This window comes from Muscardinus avellanarius, assembly GCF_963383645.1.
Source record: "Muscardinus avellanarius genome assembly, chromosome: 12".
In the NCBI taxonomy this organism is placed as follows: Eukaryota; Metazoa; Chordata; class Mammalia; order Rodentia; family Gliridae; genus Muscardinus; species Muscardinus avellanarius.
Window position 1 is genome coordinate 69,103,207 of NC_137798.1, and position 24,898 is coordinate 69,128,104.

General features: G+C 46.1%; 1 protein-coding gene across 1 annotated transcript in view; it reads left to right on the top strand.

The window, feature by feature from the left end:
• Window positions 1–24,898, top strand: part of LOC308271520 (nesprin-2-like) — a gene marked incomplete at its 3' end in the record, with an annotated part of 253,796 nt that overhangs the window by 220,544 nt on the left and 8,354 nt on the right. Inside the window, exons 81-91 of the mRNA XM_080707904.1 lie at window positions 216–378; window positions 11,886–12,073; window positions 12,522–12,672; window positions 13,179–13,361; window positions 15,220–15,357; window positions 16,212–16,406; window positions 17,733–18,015; window positions 18,535–18,603; window positions 19,499–19,638; window positions 22,215–22,329; window positions 23,561–23,763. Coding sequence (XP_080564030.1) covers window positions 216–378; window positions 11,886–12,073; window positions 12,522–12,672; window positions 13,179–13,361; window positions 15,220–15,357; window positions 16,212–16,406; window positions 17,733–18,015; window positions 18,535–18,603; window positions 19,499–19,638; window positions 22,215–22,329; window positions 23,561–23,763 — 1,828 coding nt within the window. The remainder of the gene's footprint in view (window positions 1–215; window positions 379–11,885; window positions 12,074–12,521; window positions 12,673–13,178; window positions 13,362–15,219; window positions 15,358–16,211; window positions 16,407–17,732; window positions 18,016–18,534; window positions 18,604–19,498; window positions 19,639–22,214; window positions 22,330–23,560; window positions 23,764–24,898) is intronic.

Below are 24,898 nucleotides of genomic sequence, written 5' to 3' on the forward strand. Positions count from 1 at the left end.
TCCATTTGAAAAGGCAGCTGAGGCAGCAGCCTGGCAAATCATCACCTACTTTGCGAAACTCGGATCTGGTGACATGAAGGCTGTTCTCACTGTAAAATCTAAGCAAAAGAGGCTCCTTTTTACCCAACCCTCATTGGCCTGAACTCCTCACTGCTAAGGGTTGACCTTTTTTTTTTTTTTTTTTTTTTTTTTTTTTTGTCTGCAAAAACATTTAGGGTGAAGAAACTGAAGGAGACATTTGCTTTTATTCAGCAGTTAGACAAAAACATGAGCAACCTCCGTACCTGGTTGGCTCGCATTGAGTCGGAGCTCTCGAAGCCAGTGGTTTATGACGTCTGTGACGATCAGGAGATCCAGAAGAGGCTCGCCGAGCAGCAGGTGGGCAATGCAAGTGAGCTGTGTATAGAAGCGTCCATCACGGTTGTCTGATGACACAGGCCGGCCCGTCTGTGCTGTGTGTTTCAGCACGGTCACATTTCGTAATATTGTTTTTTTCCAGAGAAAACAGATCGCCTGTTGGTGGCGTTTTGTGTTTTGGATTAAATCCAGGGGTATTCCACCTTCAGAGCTACACCCTCAGTCCTTTGTATGTTTTATGTGGAAACAGTCTCACTAAGTTGCTGAGGCTGACCTGGAACCTGTGATCCTCCTGTCTGTCTCCCAAGTACTGGGATTACAGGCACAGGCCCCCGCACCCAGCTTGTCTATGCTGTATATGTGAGATGTCCATCTCTGGAATGTCCTCCTGCCTACATTTCCATAGCTCTTCATGAAATAATTTGAGTAATGTTTAAGATACAGGCTTTAATCTTGGTGGCCAATAGGATTTTTAGGTTTCTTTGTATGTGGCAGTACTGTAGGTTGAACCCATAGGCATTCTGTCTCCAAGCTATACCTCCAGCCCTATTTTTTATTCTTTATTTTAAAACAGGGTCTTATTTAAGTTCAGAGAGCCTCCCTATGTAGCTGAAGCTGGCCACAACCCTGTGCTCCTCCTGTCTCAGCCTCCCAAGTACTGGGATTGCAAGCATGTACCACCATGCCCGGCTTAGATCTTTAGTTTTGTGGGTTTTTTTTTTTTTACCTTTGATCTCTGTTGTGTTTTGTCAACATCATTTTGAAAGGCAATGAATCAAAAAATAAATTAGCTGTCCATGGTGGCGACTAATCCTAGTACTTGGGAAGCTGAGACAGGAGGATCGCACGTTTTCTTGGCCAACCTCAGCTTCTTAGTAAGGCCCTCCACAACTTAGACCCTATTTTAAAATAAAGAGTTAAAAATAGGACTGGGGGTGTAGCTCAGAGGTGGAATGCCCCCCTGGGTTCAATCCACTTCAATGAACTTTTTTAACCTGAGAAAAAGTTCATGGGATCAAACTCTTTGTGTCTGATAGAGCTTAATAAACAAGTCATAAATCAGGTACACCTGTCATCCCAGCTACTTTGGAGGCTGAGGGAGGAGGATCACAAGTTCAAGGCCAGCCTGGGCAACCTAGCAAGAGCCCATCTCAAAATAAATAAGTAAATTTCCAAACATGAAAAGGTGTAATAAGAAACATACTTGGGCTGATACGCATAAGAAACCTCCCAACCACAGCAGCACTTGAGCGCGAGCGTCTCGTTCTCCGTTGGAAGGCTCCGAGCTAGCCTTGGGAACCCACGCCGTGAGGAACACTGCGTGTGGCTGGGGCTTGCCATCACACTGGCCCCGCAGGTTCTCTGTGACGGCACCGGCTCATCAAACCCACTTTCTTGTGAGTAGACCACTGAAGGTCATTCTCATAGGTGGTGCCCAATTTTGTCTTTATTTCTAAGTCTTATTTCTGTAGCTTTCATTCACTTTTGCTTCTGCTTTTTTCAGACCTGAGGGTAATTCTGTTTCAGCCACATGCGCAGTCCCATTCTTCCATTCGCGTCTGTTTTCTTCACGTTAAGCCTCTCCCGAGCTTCTCCTCCCTCGCAGGTCTGTCTAGGTGTTCTGCCACTATTAGGGCTGGACATTTTCACCAGATTCAAGGCCAGAAGGCTGCCCTTTTGATGATAAATTGTGGATAAATTGTGTTGAGTTCAGGTCGGGCCTTTTAATGGTTATAAATGACATTTTGTGCTCCCCTAAATAGAACTAAGTACTTGATATTACTCTTAGCTTTTTAAAGTGCTGTTACAATTACTGTGTAAATGGTGCCTATTCTTTGGCTTTCAAACTCGTGCAATTCAGGAATGCTGCCCATTTAAAACACTGGTTATTCTGCTCAGCTTCAGAAATTTAAGTGTGTCTTTTCCCGTGAGGTCATCGAGGTTGCCTTTCCTTTGTGGAGAGAAGAATACTAATATAAGTATCCTAGAATTTGTGGACATTACAGAGATTTTTTTTTTTTTTTTTTTGCGGATCTGGGGATGGAACCCAGGGGCATTCTACCTCTGAGCTATACCCCCTGCCCTATTTTTTATTCTTTATTTACTTTTTAAGGGTCTCACTATGTTGTAGAGGGCCTCACTTAGTAGCTGAGGCAATTTCGAACCGAAATCCTCCAGTGTCGGCCTCCCAAATACTGGGATTACAAACTTGCGCCACCACGCCCGGCTGACATCACAGAGATTTCAATGTTCCTCTCAGCAGCGTCACAGCTGTGGAACATTATCAGTTTTATTTACAAATTTGACCCACTAGAATAGAATTTTCTATTCTAGTCTGTTCAGTCTCTGAACCGACAAAGCATTGCAAATAACTACTAACCCTGAGAAATAAGTCTTGTTCAGGTAAATAGTATGAAAGTTGCCAATATCTTTGCTCTTAAAGAATGATTAATTAGAAGGATGTGATGGCACATGTCTGTAATCCCAGTACTTGAGAGGCCGAGACAGGAGGGTTGCAGATCGCGGGCCAGCTGATGCCGATGTTTAGCAAGGCCCTCAGCAACTCAGTGAGACCCTGTTTCAAAATTAAAAAATGAAATAAGGCTGGGCTGTAGCTCAAAGGTAGAATGCCCCAGCATTCAATCCTCAGTACAAAAAAAATAATGATTAGCTAGATTTAAGTTTAAAAAGGGCCGAAAAATATATTAATTTATTATAGGGACTTTATTCACAAAAGCATATGGCTTGAAGCTGCCGTCTTCTTGGTCTTGCTCGTTTCCATACTGAAATGCACACAATTTCAGTTCTCTCCTCTAGAATTCAAAGTTACTTTAATGAAAAGCCAGGCGTGGTGGCGCACACTAGTAATCCCAATACTTGGGAGCCTGAGACAGAAGGGTCTTGGGTCCACAGCCAACCTCAGCTACTTACTGAGGCCCTCCACAACTCGGTGAGACCTTGTTTCTAAATAAGGAATTTTTAAAAGTGTGTCTAGGGGTGTAGCTTGGAGGTAGAATGCCCCTGGGTTCAATCCCCAGCAACACACACACACACACACACACACACACACACACACACGTCACTCTAATGTAGTTCTCCCTTTTGGTTACCAAAAAAGATGGAGAGTTAGTAGTCAGGACCTCCACTACTATATAGGAGTTAAATGTATTAATTTTCTATTGTAACAAATGAACTACAAATTTAGCATCTTCAAAACACAGTTCTGATGAGGTGTTAACAGGATGCAATCCTTCCTGGGGCTATAGGGGAGAATCTCTCTTTGCCTTTTCTGGCTTCTTGAGGCCACCCATGTTTCTTGGCTCCCTCCCTCCCTCCATCTTCAAAGATAGTAACATAATGTCTCTGTGGGCCTTTCCTCTGTACTTGTATCTTTTAACTAACTCTTGCACTTTTTATTTTTTTTATTTTTATTTATTTATTTATTTATTGCAGTATTGGAGATAGAACCCAGGGGCATTTTATCTCCGAGCTACACTCCCGGCCCTATTTTTTTATTCTTTATTTTAAAATTTGAGTTGCAAAGAGCCTCACTAAGTAGCTGAAGCTGTCTTCGAACCGTGATCCTCCTGTCTCAGCCTCCCAAATGCTGGGATTACAAGCGTATGCCACCATGCCCAGCACTCTTCCACTTTTTAAGAACCCTGGGATAACTTCAGACTCACCCAGATAATCCAGGATAATCTATGTTAAAGTCAATGATTAGCAAATTTAATTCTCCTTTGCCCTGTAACCTAACATAGTCACAAGTTCTGGGGCTAGAATCTGGACAACTTTGGAAAGGCGGAGGGAGGGTCCTTATTTTGCCTGACACATGTCTGAAGAAATTTTTAGTATTTTTGTTGACTAAGTTACCATGTGTTTATTATAAACCTAGACCCTCCAAAACATTGAAAGCATAAAGTTCACACAAAAGAATTATGCTTAGATATTTGTTGTTGTTGGTGATGGTACTAGAGATTGGACCTAGGTGCATTCTCTGTTCTACACCTCCAACCCTGAACTATACCCCAGCACTTTTTATGTTGTTGTTGTTGTTGTTGTTGTTGTTGTTGTTGTTGTTTATGGAACAAGGTCTCATGAAGTTGCTGAGACTGTCCTTGAATCTGTAATCCCCTGTCTCAGCCTCCCAAGTACTGGCATTATAGACTGATGCCGACACACCTGATATGTTTGAGTCACAATTTTAAAACCTTATTTTCCAATTCCTAATAAATAAAGTAAGTTGCTTGATTACTTCCAAAAATCACACCTGAAAACCTGGGATCACCTTCTATTGCTTTCTGCAAAAAGCTCCCAGCCCCCTAAAGTAATTAAGAGATGATGTCCCTGGGTCCTCTGTAATTTCTTCGGGGACCTGAGGGGAGGAGGGGCAGGTGGGCTCTGTAGAGTCCTTTTCATTCCTCCTCTCTTATGTAGGACTCCTTTAGATATATGGTGATGGGTTATGCTGTTATTCCTTCAAAATGCAAAGGAAATGGTCTCCTGGACCCCCTGGGATGCCAGATGGCGCTTTGGAGCATCTTCAGTTGCCTTCTCATTCTGTGATTGCCCGTAGCCCCTCCCCTGCAGGCTGAGTCAGCTTCCCTCCAAACACCCTAAGCCATTTCCCCCTTCGTCTTATGTCTCTGGTTTCTTTACCTTCACCTTCCTAGCTGCCTTCTCTTCTCCAGTTTCATGTGGTCCCAGCTTCTCCTGCTGCCCTCCTTCCTCCTCGCTCCCAGCCTCAGTGCCCTGCATCACCTGCTCAGAAAAATCAACCCAGCAGGATGTCTTCTCAGAGTGCAGATGCTTTCTGAAGTATAACTATCATTCAGACTCATGCCCCGTGAATGTGTGTCACCAGAGAAGGAGTTCTGAGAGGAGAGAGAGAGAGAGAGAGAGAGAGAGAGAGAGAGAGAGAGAGAGAGAGAATGAGAATGAGAATAGAGAAGGGGAGAGAGAATAGAGAAGGGGAGAGAATAGAATAGAGGAGAGAGGAGAGATAGCAAGAGAGAGGAGGAGGAGGAGGAGGAGGAGGAGGAGGAGGAGGAGGAGGAGGAGGAGGAGGAGGAGGAGGAGGAGGAGGAGGAGGAGAGAGGGGCAGGAACTGCACCTAGATCTCCAGTAGGGTCCTTGGCACCTGGTGCAAAAGAATTTCAGCCCACTGCATTTCAGCCACTCAGAGAGAGCCAGACCTACTTAGGAAAGCAGGACCACATCCAAAGGAGAATTTGGGGCATCCAGAGGGAGAGAAGTAGCCCCTGGGTCTGGGATGTTAACATTTAGAGAAGCTAGGCACTGGAGCAGCCCTGCTGGAGCAGCTCTGGAGTCAGCCCTTGTGTCCAGCAAATTTCCCGGGGGTCCTGTGGCTCTCCCCACACCCACCCTGCTGAACACCTGGCTGCGTTGCTGGTTTTGCATTCCAAGGTTCACGGGCTAGTCTTCTTTGAGGCTCTGTGTATCTTTCTTTTTGTATCCCTAAGTTCCCATCTCACTAGTGGTAGGACCATTTTCTTTGATTTGCAAACTATTGCCAAGTCCTCTGTCACTATTTTCTGCAAGGTAACTAGTTCCTGCTAAGTGTCCGTGGTGCACTCCCAGTGTTTCAGCGAGTATTTGAGGGAGTTGTGTTTTTTGTTGTTGTTGAAAATTTTAGGCTTTGGCTTTTTTTTTTTTAACCAAAATATGGATGTTCTTTTATACATTATTTGAGGCCTTATTTCTTACTGTCAATCATTTTCCTGTATTTTGTTCAGTTTTCTTTTCTTTTTTTTTAATTTTATTTTATTGGTGCACTGTATTCATACATCATAGTGGGATACAAACTTTTGTAGACATACATGCACACATCGCCCAGTCAGCCCCCACCCGATCCCCATCCCATTCTCTCCCCATCCCTCCCTCCCATGCTTGGCTTAGTGGTTGACATCTAGTATTATAGCAATTTATCCAAAATTAAAAATGATAATCTCACATAACAGTTTCATTTGTCTGATACCAAGCTTTTGATGACTTAAAGATAACATTTCAATATTTCTTTTTGCTTTCTTTCTTACCAGAGAATATTTTTTTCTTTTTTTTAGGTGAAACTATCATATATTTATTTTTCAGAAAAAAATCTATCCTGATATGGAATATGGACTCTAGATACCCAAAACAATCTCGAAGCAAAAACAAAGCTAGAAGATGTATATTTTCTGATTTCAAACCATATAAAGCTACAATAATTGAAACAGTGTAGTACTGTTCTAAAGGCAGATATATAGACCATTGGAGTTAAATACAAGCCTAGAGCTAACTTCTTCCCTATATTGTCAAGTTATTTTTGACAAGGTTTCCACGAACATTTGGTGGTGGAAATAATAATCTTTTAACTAAATATTGTTGAAAAATAATAATTACATGGAAAAGAATAAAATTGGACCCTTACCTAATCCCACATACAAGTATTAACTCAAACTAGATAAAAGACCTAAATATAAATCTTAAGACTATAAACTTTTAGGAGAAAATCTGGGTCATAAAACCTCACAACATTGAAATTGGCAGTGATTTCTTGGATATGATTTCAATGGCACAGGCAACAGAAGAATATACAAACTCCCTAAAAAATAAAAGAAAATATTGTATATCCAAAGACAATGTAAACAGAGTTAAAAGTTACTAATAGAATTGGATAAAATATTTCCAAATGCTATATCTGAAGGTATATTAATATTCCAACTAGAAATCCTAAAAATTAACAACAATAAAGGCAAACAATACAATTTAGAGATAGGTAAAAGACTAACATAAATAATGAATCTCCACAGATAACCAATCTTAGTTGTCTGTTGGATGGAAACTCTTGTTTCTCTGGTTCTGGTGAGTGTTACCTATTTCTTCTTTGTAGTTAATCTCTTTGAGTATTTTCTCTAGCGCTGGTTTTGAAGACATAAATTCCTTCAGTTTCTGTTTGTCATGGAAGCTTCTTATTTCTCCATCTAATTTGATAGAAAGTTTTGCTGGATAGGAAATTTTTGGCTGGAAGTTGTTTTCTTTCAGAGTTTGGAATATGTTACTCCAAGCCCTTCTGGCTCTCATGACTTGGTTTGGGAAGTCTGGAGTGATTCTAATTGGTTTGCCTCTGAATGTCACTTGGCCCTTTGTTTTTGTTGCCTTTAAGATTCTCTGCTTGGCTTCCACATTGGTCATTTTGACAATTATGTGGCGTGGGGATCCTCTTCTCGGATCCTGTCTAAAGGGAGTTCTATAAGTTTCCTGGACCTGTGTATCAACCTCTTGCTCTATATTTGGAAAATTTTCTGCTATTACTTCCTTGAAGAGATTGTTGATCCCTTTGGTATCACTTTCTTTTCCCTCCTCTATTCCAATTATTCTTAGGTTAGCTCTCTTAAGATGGGCCCATATTTCTTCAATGTCAGATTCCTGCTGTTGGATATCTTTTTCTAGATTAGAAACTATGCATTCATTTTTGGATTGCTCATCTTCTAAGAGCGAGATTCTGTTCTCCATGTGGTCTAATCGGTTGTTTGTGCTTTGAATTGAGGCCTTTACTTCATTAATTGCATCCTTTATCTCTTTTTGGCTCTCTTTGAGTTCTTTTCGAAGCACCTCTATTATTTCTACAGTTATTTTCCTGATTTGATCTTCTAGAAATCTCTGATTTTCTGTTTTATCAGGTTCTGATGTTGTGGGGTTGTGCACATTCATTACTTCAGTGTTATTCCTCTTTCCCATGATTTCGGAGGTTTGTGCCTTCTCTGGGTTCTTCCCTTGGGTCACTATGGCTTCACTTAAGGTGCTCTGGATCTCGAGTCTGTATTATCTCAGACCCTACTACTCCTTTACTGGGTTGTATCACAGAGTCTCCGACCCAGGGAGTCGATAGAGGCTGCTTTAAACTATGGGGGGTGCCAGGTTGCACGCTCTCCTATGGTGTGATATCTCTGCCACCACCACTCCCTCACTGGGTCAAGTCCCAGGAGGCACAATACTGGGATTTCTCCTCTGTGGCCCGCAATTTGACTCACTGTTCTTGAGTACGTAGATGTAGCTGTACTGGACTCGGTGAATTCACTGCTGCTGCCGCCGCCGGTGGCAATATGGCGCCTCTGCCACGCCCTCGGCCATGAGGCTGGCGTATTTTTTCTTCTCTGGTTTTGATTTCCACGCTGAATCCCTGCAGCGTGTGCTGAGCTCAGCCACTGGGAGCTTTAAATGCTGTCTGCGCCGAAAGATCCCGCCTGGCTGTTCCGCATCGGCTCACCTCGGCTTGCTGTAGCCGTCCACTGAGTTCGCCGCTGCCACTGGCAGTATGGCGCTGCTGCCGCGTCCTCGGGCACGTGTGTCTCCTCTGTGGCCCTGAGCTCTGTTCTCAGTTCGCTTTCTCTCTGGAGCCTGGTGGTTTTTTTGTTTTTCTGGTGATGGTGTTTTCTGGCTATGAAAGGCGCTCTTTTTGTGGTAATGGAGATTGGTTGTTAGCGGGACTCTTAAGCCCCGCTTTTCTCGGTCGCCATCTTCCCGGAAGTCCTTGTTCAGTTTTCATTAGCCTTTTTTTTTTTCAGTGTAAGCTGAATAAATAAGGTAACCACAAAGAATCTATTAAAATACATAGCATTCATGTTTCTCCACAGACTTTCTCTGAGCTTTTTAAGCAGATTCTACCCAGCTGGAGCCAAGTGAAGAGATGGGCATTTTTCAGTTAAAATTGTCAGTATTATTCATTTAGCGTTGCTGTCATAGTCGCTAGTTTACTACTTTAATAGTTGAAAGAGATAGTGTGTCTATAGCAGTAAATTTCATAAAAGTGCACTGCAATTCTATAAGCCAGCAAGAATTCTTAAAACTGGAATTCTACTTAAATGTAGAGTTGAATGCAGCTTTAAAATGAGCTCACCCCTGGTGTTAACTCTGGGAATACACCTGCCCTTGTAGTGGTCCAGGTTTCCCCCCTGAGCTGCCGAGCTTAAAATCCACCCTGCACATCTCTCCACAGACGGGTCTGGGATGGAACCCAGGGGCATTCAACCTCCGAGCTACACCCCCTGCCCTATTTTTTATTCTTTATTTTGAAACCGGGTTTCAAAGAGTTGCAAAGAGCCTCACTAAGCCTCATGAAGTAGCTGAGGCTGTCCGCGAGGGACTCACTGAGTTGCAGAGGGCTTCACTAAGTAGCTGAGGCTGTCCTCAAACCTGCAATCCTCCTGTCTTAGCCTCTCAAGTACTGGGATTACAAGTGTGTACCATCACACCCGACTTCCTTTTCTTTCTTTCTTTCTTTCTTTCTTTCTTTCTTCCTTCCTTCCTTCCTTCCTTCCTTCCTTTCTTTCTCTTTCTCTCTCCCTTTTTCTGTCTTTATCTTTCTGTCTGTCTTTTTCTTTCTCTTTTTCTTTTTCTCTTTCCTTCTTTCTTTCTTTTTGAAACAAGTTCTCTCTAAGTTACTGAGAGCATCACCCAGCTCATGTTCATGTTTATTCTTTTTTTTTTTTTGTGGTTCTGGGGGTGGAACCCAGGAGCTTTCTACCTCCAGACTATACTCCCAGACCTTTATTTGGAAACAGGGTCTCGCTAAGTTGCTGAGAGCCTCACTAAGTAGCTGAGGCTGGCTTCGAACCCGTGTGATCCTCTTGTCTCAGCCTCCCAAGCACGGGGATTACAAGCGTGCGCCACCACGCCTGGCCCTCATGTTTATTCTTAAAAAGTTATCAGTGAGCGGTGGTCCCCTCAGCCTCCATGGGGAGGGAAGAAGGGGGAGCTCTTTCTTTCCATTGACTTTTTTCTACTCTGTTTTCCCTTTTTCCTCCACTTCATTTGGGGCTCTGGGTTTCGGTCATCCCCCATTTGGTCCCTGGACTGACTTTGTCTCTGTTACCCTGAGATGTAGCTGTGGGTTGTTGTTATTAGTTATGTGTAGAAAACAATAGCCAGAACTCCTCTTTTTTGGCTGTAAGCTTAAATGATTTTATTATTACAAAGACAGAAGGGAAAGATAGGTTAATAAAGCCCTATACCAGACAGGATAGGGGTGTGCCCTGACAATAAGTCAGAGTTTTATACCAATAATCTTATGACCGGACTAGACCTGCCCCTTCCCAGGGGTCTTTAGATGTGGAGATTCTCTCCTGCCCTGTCTCCAGTACAGACCCCAAACCTTTTGTTCTGCCCCAGAATGTGTTAATTCATTATCAGAGTCAGAGACCTGTAAAAGACTATGGCATCCTCCTCCATCCTTCTTATGGCATCCTCCTCCATCCTTCTATGGCATCCTCCTCCATCCTTCTTATGGCATCCTCCTCCATCCTTCTTATGGCATCCCCTACATCCTTCTTATGGCATCCCCTACATCCTTCTTATGGCATCCCCTCCATCCTTCTTATGGCATCCCCTACATCCTCGGGGAATTTTGCTTGTCTTTAAAATGTAAAAGACTCTGGGCTCCCTCTCTTTTCTTGCTAACCACCCTTGGTGCCTGGAACTCTGCAGGGCCCCTTCCCTGTCTGAGTGGCTGCCCGCACCCAAGCTCTGGCTTTCTAATACCAAAGCTATTTTCAAATACATTTTGTAGCCATTCCCCAATAGTAGTGCAAACTTTTACATCTTTTTCCAATGACTGACCATGCTTTGTCTCTTCATAAGTAAGCTTTGTCCCAAAATGGGGGGCTATATTACTCTTGCTATCAGGGAACAAGATTCCAGAGACTGTTCCCTGGGACCAGTGGAGCCCTGAAGGGCTCATGGGGAGGCTGTGTGTGCCATGCATGTAGCTGCGGGCACAGCTACAAGAGGACAGTGGGGTCGGTCTATGTTGCTGGTCCCTACGTGCCTGTGTCCCTGCTGTGTAGAGACAGCACTGGGTTCTTCCTAGATTCATGAGCTTATGACCCATAAAAATCTCAAGAGATTCAGATTCTGTTGCTTACATTTCAGCTCCTGCTGAAGAGACTCAGTTTTCCATAGGAGATCTCCCCCAAACCATGTCTCAATTGGAGGCCTTTTACTGGGTGTGAATAGTGCACGCTGGTAATCCCAGTACTCATGAGGCTGAGACAGAAGTATCACAGGTTGGAGACCAACCTCAGCAATTTAGCAAGACTCAGCAACCTAGCAAAACTCTGTTTCGAAACAAAAACTAAAAGAAGGGCTGGGGTATAGTTTGGAGATAGAAGGCATCTGGGTTCAATCCCCAATACCATAAAAATATAATAACATAAATTGGAGGCCACTGGGGTTGGGTGGTTTGGAATAGAGCCCATGCATACTCAGAGTCCATGGGCGGTGGCCTCTCGGGTCAGCACGACCACCTGTCAGTGTATGGTGGGCGCCCCCATCCCACACCTTGTGTAGTTCCACATGTGAATCGTGCCTGTTGCCTGTGCACGGGCTTGAGGGCAGGTGCCGTGACACTGGGCTACACAGAAATGGCAGGCTCCGTCTGTGTTGCTGGTCCCAAGGTGCCAGGGTCCCTGGGACTGTGCCCCCGAGCTGGGGAGGGAGGGCGGGTCCCTCACACTCTGCCGCCACCGCAGGATCTGCAGCGAGACATCGAGCAGCACAGCGCAGGGGTGGAGTCCGTGTTTAACATCTGCGATGTCCTGTTGCACGACTCGGATGCCTGTGCCAACGAGACCGAGTGCGACTCCATCCAGCAGACCACCAGGAGCCTGGACAGGCGCTGGAGGAACATCTGTGCCATGTCAATGGAGCGGCGCATGAAGTAAGGGCCCCACGTGTCTGTGACGCGGCCAGCCGCACCCGGTGTGCCCTCTGCCCTCAGGCTCAGTATCCACGTTCTAGTCACATCACTTAGAAACGTGCCCGGTGTTGGCAGAGAAGACCCCATAGGGCGCCCAGAGCTTACTAAGGAACCATGGTGGAGGACACGGTGGTGTAATGTCTGTCCCCAGCTCTCTCGATGTCACTTGTGTTGACCCTGCCATGGGCAGCTCAGCTCCTGTTATTACTCCCTTCAAGGCAGGAGCTCTGAGGTAGATGCCCTCCTGGAAAAAAGGTGTAGACACCAACAAGTGGCACGCCTAGTTGTTTCCCAGAAAAGGTAGCAGGGTTCGTCCCTCGGCAGTGTGAGCAGAGGCACTGGGGAACGGGCCCGGGCAGGGGACAAAAAGAACTCGAAAACGGACAGCTAAGTCACTTCCTCCCCGCAGGATCGAGGAGACATGGCGCCTGTGGCAGAAGTTTTTAGACGATTATTCCCGTTTTGAGGACTGGCTCAAGTCTGCCGAGAGGACGGCGGCCTGCCCCAACTCCTCTGAAGTGTTGTATACAAATGCCAAAGAAGAGCTGAAGCGGTTTGAGGTAAGCACCTTCTGCAGCCCCTTCGTGCCTTAGGAACTAAGCCACAGCACTCGGGAGCTGCTAGGTGGCTCCTCTGAGTGGCCAGGAATGCACAGTCCCCACCGCCACTAGCTGCTAAGACAGCTTCGCAGGACCTGTGTGTGCCAGCTGCTCTGCGATCTTGGAAGCTTGTGCTCCAGCTGGCATCAAAGAACTGGCGATAGCTAGGCTCAGCCGTGCACTCCTGTAATCCCAGTAGATCCGGAGGCTGAGAAAGGAGGATCATGATAGGTTTGAGGCCAGTCTGAGCAACTCAGCAAGACCCTGTTTCAAAATTTAAAAAAGGGCTGGAGGGTACACCTGGAGGGAGAGCATCCCTGGGTTCAGGCCCCAGTATTGCAAAAAGAAAAGCTGATAAAGTCACCCTTTGTGGCTGGTGCAGCTGGGGATTAACTGCGTGGCTCTCTGGGGCCTGGAAGGGGACCCCTGCACTCTGCCTCCTTAGCACTGAGCCCTGTGTGCTGCAGGCCTTCCAGCGGCAGATTCACGAGCGGCTCACGCAGCTGGAGCTCATCAACAAGCAGTACCGGCGGCTAGCGCGGGAGAACCGCACCGACACGGCCAGCAAGCTCAAGCAGATGGTCCATGAGGGCAACCAGCGCTGGGACAACCTCCAGAAGCGCGTCACGGCCATCCTGCGGAGACTCAGGGTAACCTTCCCCACTGCCCTGCACTGTCCTGAGTTTGGCAGGGAGAAATAGCATGGGATCTGCAGCAGCAGGCTCGAAACGGCACAGCAGGTAGATGTCAGCGGACGACTGAGCCACTTAACAGTCCCCAGCACAAAGGAGCTCACGGCTGCTGGCATTCCCTTTTGTAAGAAGGGTTTTGTAAGAAGCTTCTTTTTGTGATATGCATTACCAGGACACATCTCTTTATAACTGCTGATATGCACATTAGCACGTGGGCTGCCCATGGAGTCTGGAGCTCTGGTTCTCCATGTCAGTGAAGGGAACACACAGGCCCCTAGGAAGAACCCTGCTCTGTCACACGTGCCCGAACCAGGACTGCGGATAATAAAACACAATGCACGTGCCCCTCTGCATTGTGGAGGTAGGGACAGGGAGCGTTCTCTGGGTTTTGCTGCACATGGACCACACTCAGTAGTGTACATGTTCAGTTTCTATAACCATGGTGTGGCAACACATGCCTGTAATCCCAGTGCTCAGGAGGCTGAGACAAGAGGACTGAGGATAACCTTAGCAATTTAGTGCCACCCTGTTTTAAAATAAGAAAATGGGAGAGTAGCTCAGAGATATAACACCACTGTGTTTAACCCCCAGTACCAATAAATAATAGAAAGGGGAAGGAAGGAAGGAAGGAAGGAAGGAGTATAGTGGTTCCAGGACCTCCCACAGAAACAAGAAAAAGAAAGAAAGAAAGAAAGAAAGAAAGAAAGAAAGAAAGAAAGAAAGAAAGAAAGAAAGGTGTAAGTATAGTGGTTCCAGGACCTCCCACAGAAACCAGACTCACTGGATGCTCAAGTCCCCTATGTAAAATGGCACCGTGTATAACCTATTTTCATCCTCTCTCTACTTATATTATCTGTAGATTACTTATTATATCTAAGACAAGTAGTTATTATACTATTTTTAGGTAATGATGTCAAGGGGAAAAGTCTACATGTTCAGTGCAATTTTTCACGTATTTTCAATGCAGAGTTGGTTGGCTCCTCTGATGGGGAAGCCATGGGTGCAGAGAGCCCGCAGTCTTCACTTTAGGTTTCTGTAATTGACACGATGTGTTCTGTAAACCTGTGTGAGTCCAGGTCCAGGCTGAAACCTTGTAGGTCGCAGCTACAGGATATAATTTTAACCCCGGTTCTGTTCTCGGGGCAGTATGCTTTGAAATCACTTTAGGAAAATGAGAATCTGAGCCCTTTTGTTTTTCACCCTCTCTGGAGGACATTGGCTAGCTTTTCCAGGAATCTGAATGATTTTCTTTTTAGTTATTTTGTTTATCTTCTAATTTCACTATCACTAGTCTAAACCTTCCTTTGCCCCTGAAAGCCACATTTTTCTGGGAGTCAGCTGTCCCTCTACTAGGAGTCACCCGAGGTCACCTGAACTGGTGGCAATAAATCTCTGGGTCTCCATCACCTTCAGAATTACGCAAAGGCAGGTGGAGAGCTCAGTCAGCCAGGCTCAGCCCTGACACCAGCGTTCCTCTATCTTGAAGCTGCTAAATCTTCTGTCACACCTGGCCCAGCCTCTCAGGGCATTGCTCAACAGATAGGAAAATCCTGACTTAGACCAGAGAATCACAGAATCTCAAATGCTTGAAAGGATCATAATCAGCATTTCCACGCCCCCCCCCTCCATTTGCCAAGGCTCAGAGGAGTTGGGGGCTTGTTAGGTATCACACAGCCAGGACCAGGCCCCATGCTCCTGGGCGCCCCAGAAGCAGGTGTCTCAGGGCACCCTTTCCTTTGAGCCCAAGGTGACCCTGCTGGCTACCTGTGGTCTTGTTCCATGGTCAGTACAGACCTGCTTTTCTTTCTCTTCACAGCATTTCACCACCCAGCGGGAAGAATTTGAGGGCACCCGGGAGAGCATCCTGGTGTGGCTCACAGAGATGGACCTGCAGCTGACCAACGTGGAGCACTTCTCCGAGAGCGATGCTGATGACAAGATGCGCCAGCTAAACGTAAGGGCTGAGTCCTCAGCTCTTCTTCAGAGAAGGCCCCGCTGCAGAGGAGCTGGCCCAGTTCAAATTCCACCTGATGCCGTGAAGGCACATTCCAGGATCCCTCAACCATCCGGTTGCATCCCAGCTGTGCATCACTAGGTTATCACCAGCCAGGACATTGGTCCTTGTGGTTGAGGACTTAGGCGATTTATTCTCATGGTCATTTATAATCATCCAAGGGGAGAGCCAGCGTTAGGTTCTAATAGAACATCCTAAGATACTGTTTCTCCAGCACTCGAGTTGGGTGTCACAAGAGGAGACCCGGACACGGCGGGGCCAGGACCAGCTCTCCTGTGCTGGCCGCTGTGGCTCACACCTGCATGACAGTCCTCTCTCTCCTGGGCTAGATGCCAGAAGAGGCTGAGAAGGGAAAATTTGTCTCCCCAAATGTTATGGCACCAATAAGCATTAACCTGTCAGCCAAAATAGATGTCCATTGGTGGCTTGTTAGGAGAAATGTTCTCTTTCCACCAAGTGTCAATAAGATGAGTTCTCTCCTTCCACCCAATAATGACAAAATGTTTAATCTGTGTCAAACTTTTAGAGTTTTTTAATTGGGGGGAAAAATCAGTGCCCAGAAGGAGGAGAGAGAGGAAAAAAGTATGTACAATCATTTTAAATTATTAAGTGATCATTGTCCCTGGGTTAAAAATTGATGAAGCTGGAGTACTAGGTACAGAACAGACATGAAAAAAGGCATAAGAACGTAAGGACAGGTGGTGCCTTTTTTTCTATGATTATTTTAAAAGAAACAGACACTGGATGCTCAGGGAAAATTTCTTTCTTTGAGGTTTTTCTTATCTTCTAAATAGGGCTTCCAACAGGAAATCACATTAAATACCAACAAGATTGACCAGCTCATTGTGTTTGGGGAGCAGCTGATTCAGAAGAGCGAGCCCCTGGATGCCGCGCTGATTGAAGACGAGCTGGAGGAGCTGCACCGTTACTGTCAGGAGGTGTTCGGCAGGGTTTCCCGGTTCCACCGGCGGCTGACCTCCCGTGCTCCGGTGAGAAGCGGTGCTGCCTGCCCATGGCTCTACCAGATATTTAGAGAATTGGGAAACTATCCTGCAGTGGTTATGGTTAATGTGGGAGTTTTTTTTGTTTGTGTTTTTGTTTTTGTTTTCGGTGGTACTGGGGTTCCTGGAAACCCTTCTACCTCTGGGTTACACTCCCAGACCTATTTTTTATATTTTTATTTGGAAACAGGGTCTCTTAAACCAGCGAGGCTGGCTTCGAACCTGCGTAATTCTCCTGTCTCCGCCTCCCAAGCATGGGGATTATAAGCATGCGCCACCACGCCTGGCTCCTTTTATTTTTTTTTTTAACATTTTCTGATACTTGGAGGAATTTGTTGTTAACCATCAGTGAAACTTTGGCCAACATTTCTCTGTCTTCTAGATAAAATTACTTAACTTAGATGATCAACTTCAGCTTTTGTTTTGTTTTTTTAGGAAAAAGTTTGAATTTTTATAAAATACGGATTCTAGAGCCGGGCTTGGAGGCGCACACTTGTAATCCCAGTAGCTCCCAGCTACTTAGGCCTTCTACAATTTAGTGAGACTTTGTTTCAAAATAAAGAATAAAAAGTAGGGCTGGGGGTGTAGCTTGGAGGTAGAAGGCGAAGCCCCTGGGTTTCATTACCTAGTACCAAAAAGAAAAAAATACAGATTCCAGGACCCACTCTAGAGTGTCTAAACTCAACCATAAACAGGGCCTGGAAACCTGTTGCTCGTGTGTGTGTGTGTGTGTGTGTGTGTGTGTGTGTGTGTGTGTGTGCGTGCGTGTGTGTGTGTGTGTTTCTCCTAGGGATTGTACCCAAGTCAATTCTGACTCTAAGCTGTACTCTCAGCCTTTACTTCTTTTTACTTGGAAGAGTCTCGGTGGGTCGCAGAGCATCTAAGTAGCTGAGGCTGGCTTCAAACCTGCTATCCTCCTGTCTCAGCCTCCCAAGTACTGAGGTTAAAGGCAGGCGCCACCACGCCCAACAGAACTCCATGCTTACTGACAAACCCTGCCTTGGAAAAACAAACGGGAGCTGTTTGGGACTCCTGCTAGATGGACAGACTTCTAATGCGCCTTCTAACTGAACTGCCTTGGAATTAGTTAATTCTAAAACCTAGATATAGCTGGGCATGGTGGCCCATCCCTTTTTAATCCCAGTACTTGAGAGGCTGAAGCAGGAGGGTCCCGGTTCAAGGCCAGCCTCAGCAATTTAGCAAGGCCCTCGGCAATTTAAATGGGTGTGGGGTATAGCTTAGAGGTAGAATACCCCTGGACTCAATCCCCAGCCCCACAAAAATAAATAAATAAAACCCAGTACTCCCCCTTAGGGCATGGAAGATGAAAAGGAGGCATCTGAGAATGAAACGGACCTGGAAGACCCCAGAGAGATCCAGACTGACTCCTGGCGTAAACGGGGAGAGGGCGAGGAGCCCGCGTCCCCCCAGTCCCTTTGCCACCTCGTGCCCCCCGCTCCGGGCCACGAGCGGTCCGGCTGCGAGACCCCCGTCAGCGTGGACTCCATTCCCCTGGAGTGGGATCACACAGGCGACGTGGGCGGCTCCTCCTCTCACGAAGACGACGAGGAGGGTCCGTACTACAGCGCGCTGTCAGGTAACGGCCGCTCCCCAGAGCCCCTGCCGCGGCCTTAGCACCGCGCCAGCTCTCCGTGACCAGGGGTCCAGCCTGCGGCTGACCCAGACCTCTGTGGCTTCCTGGGTTCTGTCCTGCCTACCTCTTGACATACCTGAGACCTGGCTCGCTCCTATTACAGGCGGAATGAATGAGAAATAAGACCCAGGACATTGACGTAGGGACATTCAGGCTTTTCATGGATGGCCCTGGCTATTTGAGAGCTCCTTGTTAACTTTTCAGGGCAGTTTCTCAGTATCTATAGATTGAGCATCTCTGGTCTTTCCCTGAAACTCAGTCTCCCCCGCTGCCCCTGCAGACCGTCAGTTGGCTGGGGGAAAATAAAAATCCTTCGGGTTTTCAAAATCCTTCTGGTAAGAAAAGATGAAGAGTAGCTGGGTTTCTTCTTCCAGCTGACGATGTTTCTACTGTACTTACTTAGGATTTGGGCGTTAATCCGCAGACACATCCAGTGAGGACAATGACATTATTCTTTTTCAGATGTAGAAATCCCTGAAAATCCTGAGGCATATCTTAAAATGACCACAAAAACTTTGAAAGCGTCTTCTGGTAGGCCCCTGCCCGTGCATGCGTCCCAACGTGGCAGCACCCTATGACGCATACTGCATCCTCAACCCGCTCTGTGTCATGTCTGACCTCTGCCTTGTGTGGACACCATGCGCCGTGGTCCTCACGTCATGGTGTATTGACACTGCCATACTCACCCATACCCGCGCGCTCCTTACACTCCTGCCCACACCAGAGCAGCTCCGAGCTGTTCCTCCTTCCCCGCAGGCCTGTGCAAAAGAATTTTTCCTGCTGCCTTTTTAAAATTATTTTTCCTCCATCTAACTGAAGTCCTTTGGCATGGGCCAAGCTTTTATCATGGTGGCTTGGTTTGGAACTATTTCCTTGCTTCTGGTGATTTCCTGGGATTGGGGTGAGGGTAGGGATACCGTCACCTTTGCTGCAAGAGAAAAACCCATCCTTCCTTCCTTTCTTCCTTGACTTGCAGCTCTGATCTTTATCCTCCACCCAGCCCCATCTGTAGAGGTGGGAGAGAGCCATGAGCAGCCCTTCAGTTCCCAAGCCCATCTCCAGTCAGGCCTCCCTTCCTGAGATCTGTCTTTTGGCCCCCAGACCCAACCTTCCCCTGTAGTGTCCCCACAACCCCCCGCAACGCCAGCTCCATCCAAAACGCCACTCATCCGCAGCAAATCATCTGTCGTGCTCCACTGTGATCCCATCTAGCAAAGGCACAATGTCATCCGGCTGCATGACTCATCTCATTTCCTACTGAGACATACTGACGTTTTGCAAACATGCATGCTTTGCAAGGAGAGCTGAGGATCTCATGTCGACACTATAACCCGATGCCATGTTACCCATGACCTTCGTTGTGTTGCTAAATATAAATCCTTGGGTGGGAAAAAAAAGACCATCACTTGCAACATTTTCGTTCCAGGTAAATCCATTTCTGATGGCCACTCATGGCACGTTCCTGACAGCCCCTCCTGTCCCAAGCATCACTACAAACAAGTCGAAGGTGATAGGAACGTGCCACCCGTCCCCTCTGACTCTAGCACACCTTACAAACCAGCCTATGTAAGTAACCCCCAGGAGTGTATGAGTAAGAGTTAAAATGTAAAAGAAGATGTGGGTGCAAATTATACAGATCTTTCCCTGGACGTCTAAAGTTGGTTTTCTCACAGTGACAGTATCTCTAAGGAGATGAGGTGTGGAGCTCAGTGGCAGAGCACTTGCCTGGCACGTGCAGGCCCTGGGTTTGGTTCTTGGCATGACAAAAACAATTATCTCTCCTGGGCTGAGTTAGAGAGGTTTCTGGCAAAAACTGTGTATGTCAGCACGGCAGAGCAACGATGGTTACTTGTGAGACAGTTGTCCGTGTAAGTAATGAAGAAGCAAAGTACTGGCCCCCCAGGACTGCCTGTGAGCTCCCGGACCTTTGTTACGTTTGCCTTTTGACCACACATTCTCGACAAGAAGCCAGGACTTGGTGTTTTGATGGTGTGCTGTGGTGTCTGTGGGGTTGACTTGCTGCCCTGACAGTTCTCTACTGCTCAACCTAAAGTGTTTTGCCTTGCCCTGTATGCCTTCTTCCCAGAGAATAAGCCTGCCGTGCATTAAAGCTGTTGTGTAAGGCTCTCAGAAATAGTAGGCATTATTAGCTGGGTGTGGTGGTGCACACCTATAACCCCAGTCTTTGGGAGGCTGAGATAGAAGGATCACAAGTTCAAGGCCAGCCTTGGCAACTTAGTTTCAAAATAAAAAATAAGCTGAGCATGGTGGTGCACGCTTGTAATCCCCAGGCTTGGGAGGCTGAGACAGGAGGATCGCACAGGTTCGAAATCAGCTCCGCTGGCTTAAGAGACCCTGTTTCCATATAAAAATACAAAAAGTAAGTGTCTGGGAGTGTAGCCCAGAGGTAGAAGGGTTTCCAGGAACCCCAGTATCACCAAAAATAATAATAATAATAAAATATGAGCCAGACATGGTGGCGCATGCTTGTAATTCCAGTACTTGGGAGGCTGAGACAGGAGGATCACACTTTTGTGGCCAGCCTTAGCTACTTAGTGAGGCCCTCTGCAACCTAGTGAGAGCCTGTTTCAAAATAAAGAATAAAAACACAGGGCTGGGGTTGTAGCATGGAGGTAAAATGCCCCTGGGTTCAATCCCAGGTACACAAAAAATTAATTAATTAAATAAAATAGGGCTGAGGATGTAGCTCAAAGACAGAACACCCCTGGTGTTTGTTGTTGTTGTTGTTGTTGGTGGTGGTGGTGGTGGTGGTACTGGAGGTGGAACCCAGAGGCTTTCTACCTCCGGGCTATGCTCCCAGACTTATTTTATATTTTATTTGGAAACAGGGTCTCACTAAGTTGCTGAGAGCCTCACTAAGTAACTGAGGCTGGCTTTGAACCTGTGCGATCCTCCTGTCTCAGCCTCCCAAGCGCGGGGATCACAAGCGTGCGCCACCACGCCCGGCGAACACCCCTGGGTTTAATCCCCAATACCACCACCACCAAAAAACAAAAAAAAAAAACCCACAAGTGGTATTCATTACTACTGTGCTGGGGGGTATTAGCTTCTGCCCCTTCTTAGTTATAAGAGTTCTTGGCGTGTTCTGGCAGGGCAGCTACTGGGGGCAGCCTGGGACTGAATGTTGGTCACAGAACATTCTCAGTACAGAGAAGTAGTGAGAAGGGAGTTAAATATCGCTTGTCGTTTAGTGCCACCTTTTAGAAAAGCCAACACCGTGTCAGAGGGTTTCATCACGTGCTGTCTGCATCCAGTCATGACTACTGCTCTGTAACTGAGAACGTTCTACCTTTACACGGTCAAATCCAAGTCATTTGACAACAGGTTGGCCATGCCCGATTCAGAAACCCACCTTTTGCTCAGTAAGCACTTGTCACTTAATCTGTCCCTGTATGGTATGGAGTAAGACTGGGCAAAGAGACCCTGGCACCTGCCCCGCGCCTGCGTAGCTGGGCTTCCCCAGACACCGCGCTGGTGTTCCTCACCTGGCCAGTTTCTAAAGCTCAAGCCCTTTGTCTGATGCAGGCATGTCACCACAAATTTGAAGGCTTTTTTATTTTTCCCATTCCACACTAATAATCATACAAATACAATCCAGAGGAAACATAGCTCTTCTAGAAGAAATATATTTATTTTCACAAAGACCTGGGTAATAGCCCAGTCAGCTCTGTGATAATGGGAGAAGCGGGTACTTGCAGAGACGAATAAACACTCCACAATGAATGACCTTGGGAGGCCAGGCGGCATGTCCTCTGTCTCCAGTTCATGGTGGTGACGCTGCTAAGCCACCTCAGCGGGGTGATGGGGGAGGGAAAGCTCGAGTTTTGTGAAGATATAAAAGTGCTAACACAGGAGCAATCTGGTAAGCTCAGCATTTGTTTTCTTTGTTTTTGTTTTGTTTTGTTTTTCCATTGTTTATTTGGGGACTGTCAGGAAGCATGGAAATTAAAACAGGCTATTTTATTCCTGGTATTGACATCTCTGCTGCTTCCTCACAAGCAAGTTGCCCTGCAAAGGAGAGGGCCCATATCCTTAGTTCTTGCCTATTAATCTGAGCTCCGGCATGCTTCAGAAAACCTTTATATTTTACAGATGATAACTTAAAAATTGGCTTATTCTAGGTAAAGCTGCTGTTACGTCCAGGTGCTGATGGTGGCAAAGAAGGTCCAAGAGCCTTGAATGGCAGCTCCCAGCAGGAAGACGAGCAGCTGGCCACCTCAGAGGGACCACCCACAGGTGCCGCGGAGCGGGCAGTTGGCAGGAGACATGGAGGGTGGTGGTTGGGCTTAGTTGGGCATTTAAGTCACTGCTTGACAGGACATTAATTAGGAATGGACCAACCGTACCAAAACTATTGATCCTTCCCTGTTGAACATGCAATTTTATTTTTAATCAGCGGCCTTATATTTATGGATCTCTAGGCTCTTCCCTTTCATTTGGAAACTACTTTTTTTTTGTTTTTTTGTTTTGTTTTTTTTACAGTGTACATATTATATTTTCTATTTTATTTTTTTTACAATGATAAATTTTATTTTTTTAGAGTTTCTTATATGATTTTTTAAATTTCAGATAAAATTGCATGTATTTACCAGGTAACACATGATCTTCTGAATTTTTATTTATATATATATATATATATATATTTATTTTTTTTTATATTGAAAGTAAATGTTGTACATTTAATCTGTATTTGGTGCCCTCTTCGCCCCCCTCGTTTTCCCTTCCCCCCTCCCAACACTTAATACCCAGGCTGGAAACTACTTTAAACATTGACAACATGAGCCTCATAGGAGAACTTTTTTTTTTTTTTTTTTTTTTTTTTTTTTGGTGGTACTGGGGATGGAAACCAGGGGCTTTCTACTTCTGGGTTTCACTCCCAGACCTATTTTTATATTTTATTAGAAACAGGGTCTAGATTGCTGAGAGCCTCACTAATTAGCTGAGGCTATCTTCGAACCTGTGCGATCCTCCTGTCTCAGCCTCCCAAGCGCTGGGATTACAAGCATGTGCCACCATGCCTGGCATAGGATAACTTTTAATAATTTAACATGTATATAAAAATCAGACACAAAGGTGATGACTTAAACTGTTCTCAGGTGTTTCCTGGTATAATGAGATCAGTCCAGTAATTACCAAAGTAATTACCCAGCTGGCTCTAAAGGGAGACGATGGCATTATCCTAATCATTTGTGGGTCAGAGGGGGAAACGCCCGACAGCAGGTGAGCTGAGTCACTGAGCTCCAGACACACTGGCCACACGTCGGGTTTCCTCCCACCTCTTGTCAGCCTCTGGGAATGTGGTGGCCCAGGGGGGTGTGCTGTGTAATATTCTAGAAGAGAACATTTCGCAGCCTGGCTCCTCCTGCAAGGGGCATCCCCTGTACTTACCACCCTGACCCCTTGTAGCTGCAGGTAGAGAAATCCATTTGCATGATCGCTCTTTTTCATTGGTGGCTTGGGGTTCCAGGTGCCTTTAACAGATGGGAGCTGATTCAAGCACAAGAGCTTCACAGTAAACTCAGAATAAAACAAAGCGTGCAGCAGCTGAACTCTGTTATCAGCGACATCACCGCTTGGCTGGGGAAAACCGAGGCAGAGCTAGAAACTTTAAGGATGGCCACACCTCCCTCGAATATCCAGGAACTGGAGCTCAGAGCGAAGAGACTGCAGGTGAATGGGAAGTGGGGTGGGGGTGGGAGGAGAATTCAGAAAATGCCTGCAAACACCTTGATGTACCAAACCAGTGGATCATAACTTTTCACGGGATGGGTGGCAGCTTATGGACAGGGTGTGATAGAGACCTTTCTCTTTCACATCACTTCTATAACTGACAAGGACACAGATTTTTAAATTATATATATATATATATATATATATATATTTTTTTTTTTTTTTTTTTTTTTTGCGGGTCTGGAGATGGAACCCAGGGGCATTCGACCTTCGAGCTACACCCCCTGTCCTATTTTTTTATTCTATTATATTCTACTTATTTATTTATTTTTGGTGGTGGTACAGTGGTACTAAGGGTGGAACCCAGAGGCTTTCTACCTCCGGGCTATACTCCCAGATCTTTTTTTTATATTTTATTTGGAAACAGGGTCTCACTAAGTTGCTGAAAGTCTCACTAAGTAGCTGAGGCTGTTCGCGAACCGTGATCCTCCGGTCTCAGCCTCCCGAATGCTGGGATTACAAGCGTGCGCCACCACGCCCGGCAAATGATATTAATTTTAAGTGAAATTCTTCCTTGTGAAAAGTCCAGAGCAGCACTGAATAGGTATGGCTCAGATTGCCCAGGGCTGAGAAGATCTGACTTTCAAGGCACCTCTAGACTCTTCTGAGGGTGCTGGTGACCACTGTCAGCAGCTTAAAGTCACTTTTCTCTTTTTTTTTTTTTTTTTTTTTTTTTGGTGGTACTGGGGTTCCTGGAAGCCCTTCTACCTCCAGGTTACACTCCCAGACCTATTTTATATTTTTGAAACAGGGTCTCTTAAGCCAGCGCGACTTGCTTCGAACCTGCGCGATCCTCCTGTCTCTGCCTCCCAAGCGCAGGGATTTCAAGCATGCGCCACCACGCCCGGCTTTAAAGTCACTTCTCCAAACTGTATGCCACAGCTCCAGGCAAGGCCAGCAGCACAGCCTTCCTTGGAAAGGTCGCAGTTTGGGGAGGACCAGCAGTCTTACTGACAGGTCCTGTGGCCTGATCTGGTTACTCTCCTATACATGTAGAAGTTGTCACCCACATAGTCAGCCTGGGCCCCACAGGAGCTAGCCCAGGGAGCAGAGGAGAGACAGAGCCCTGTACTTT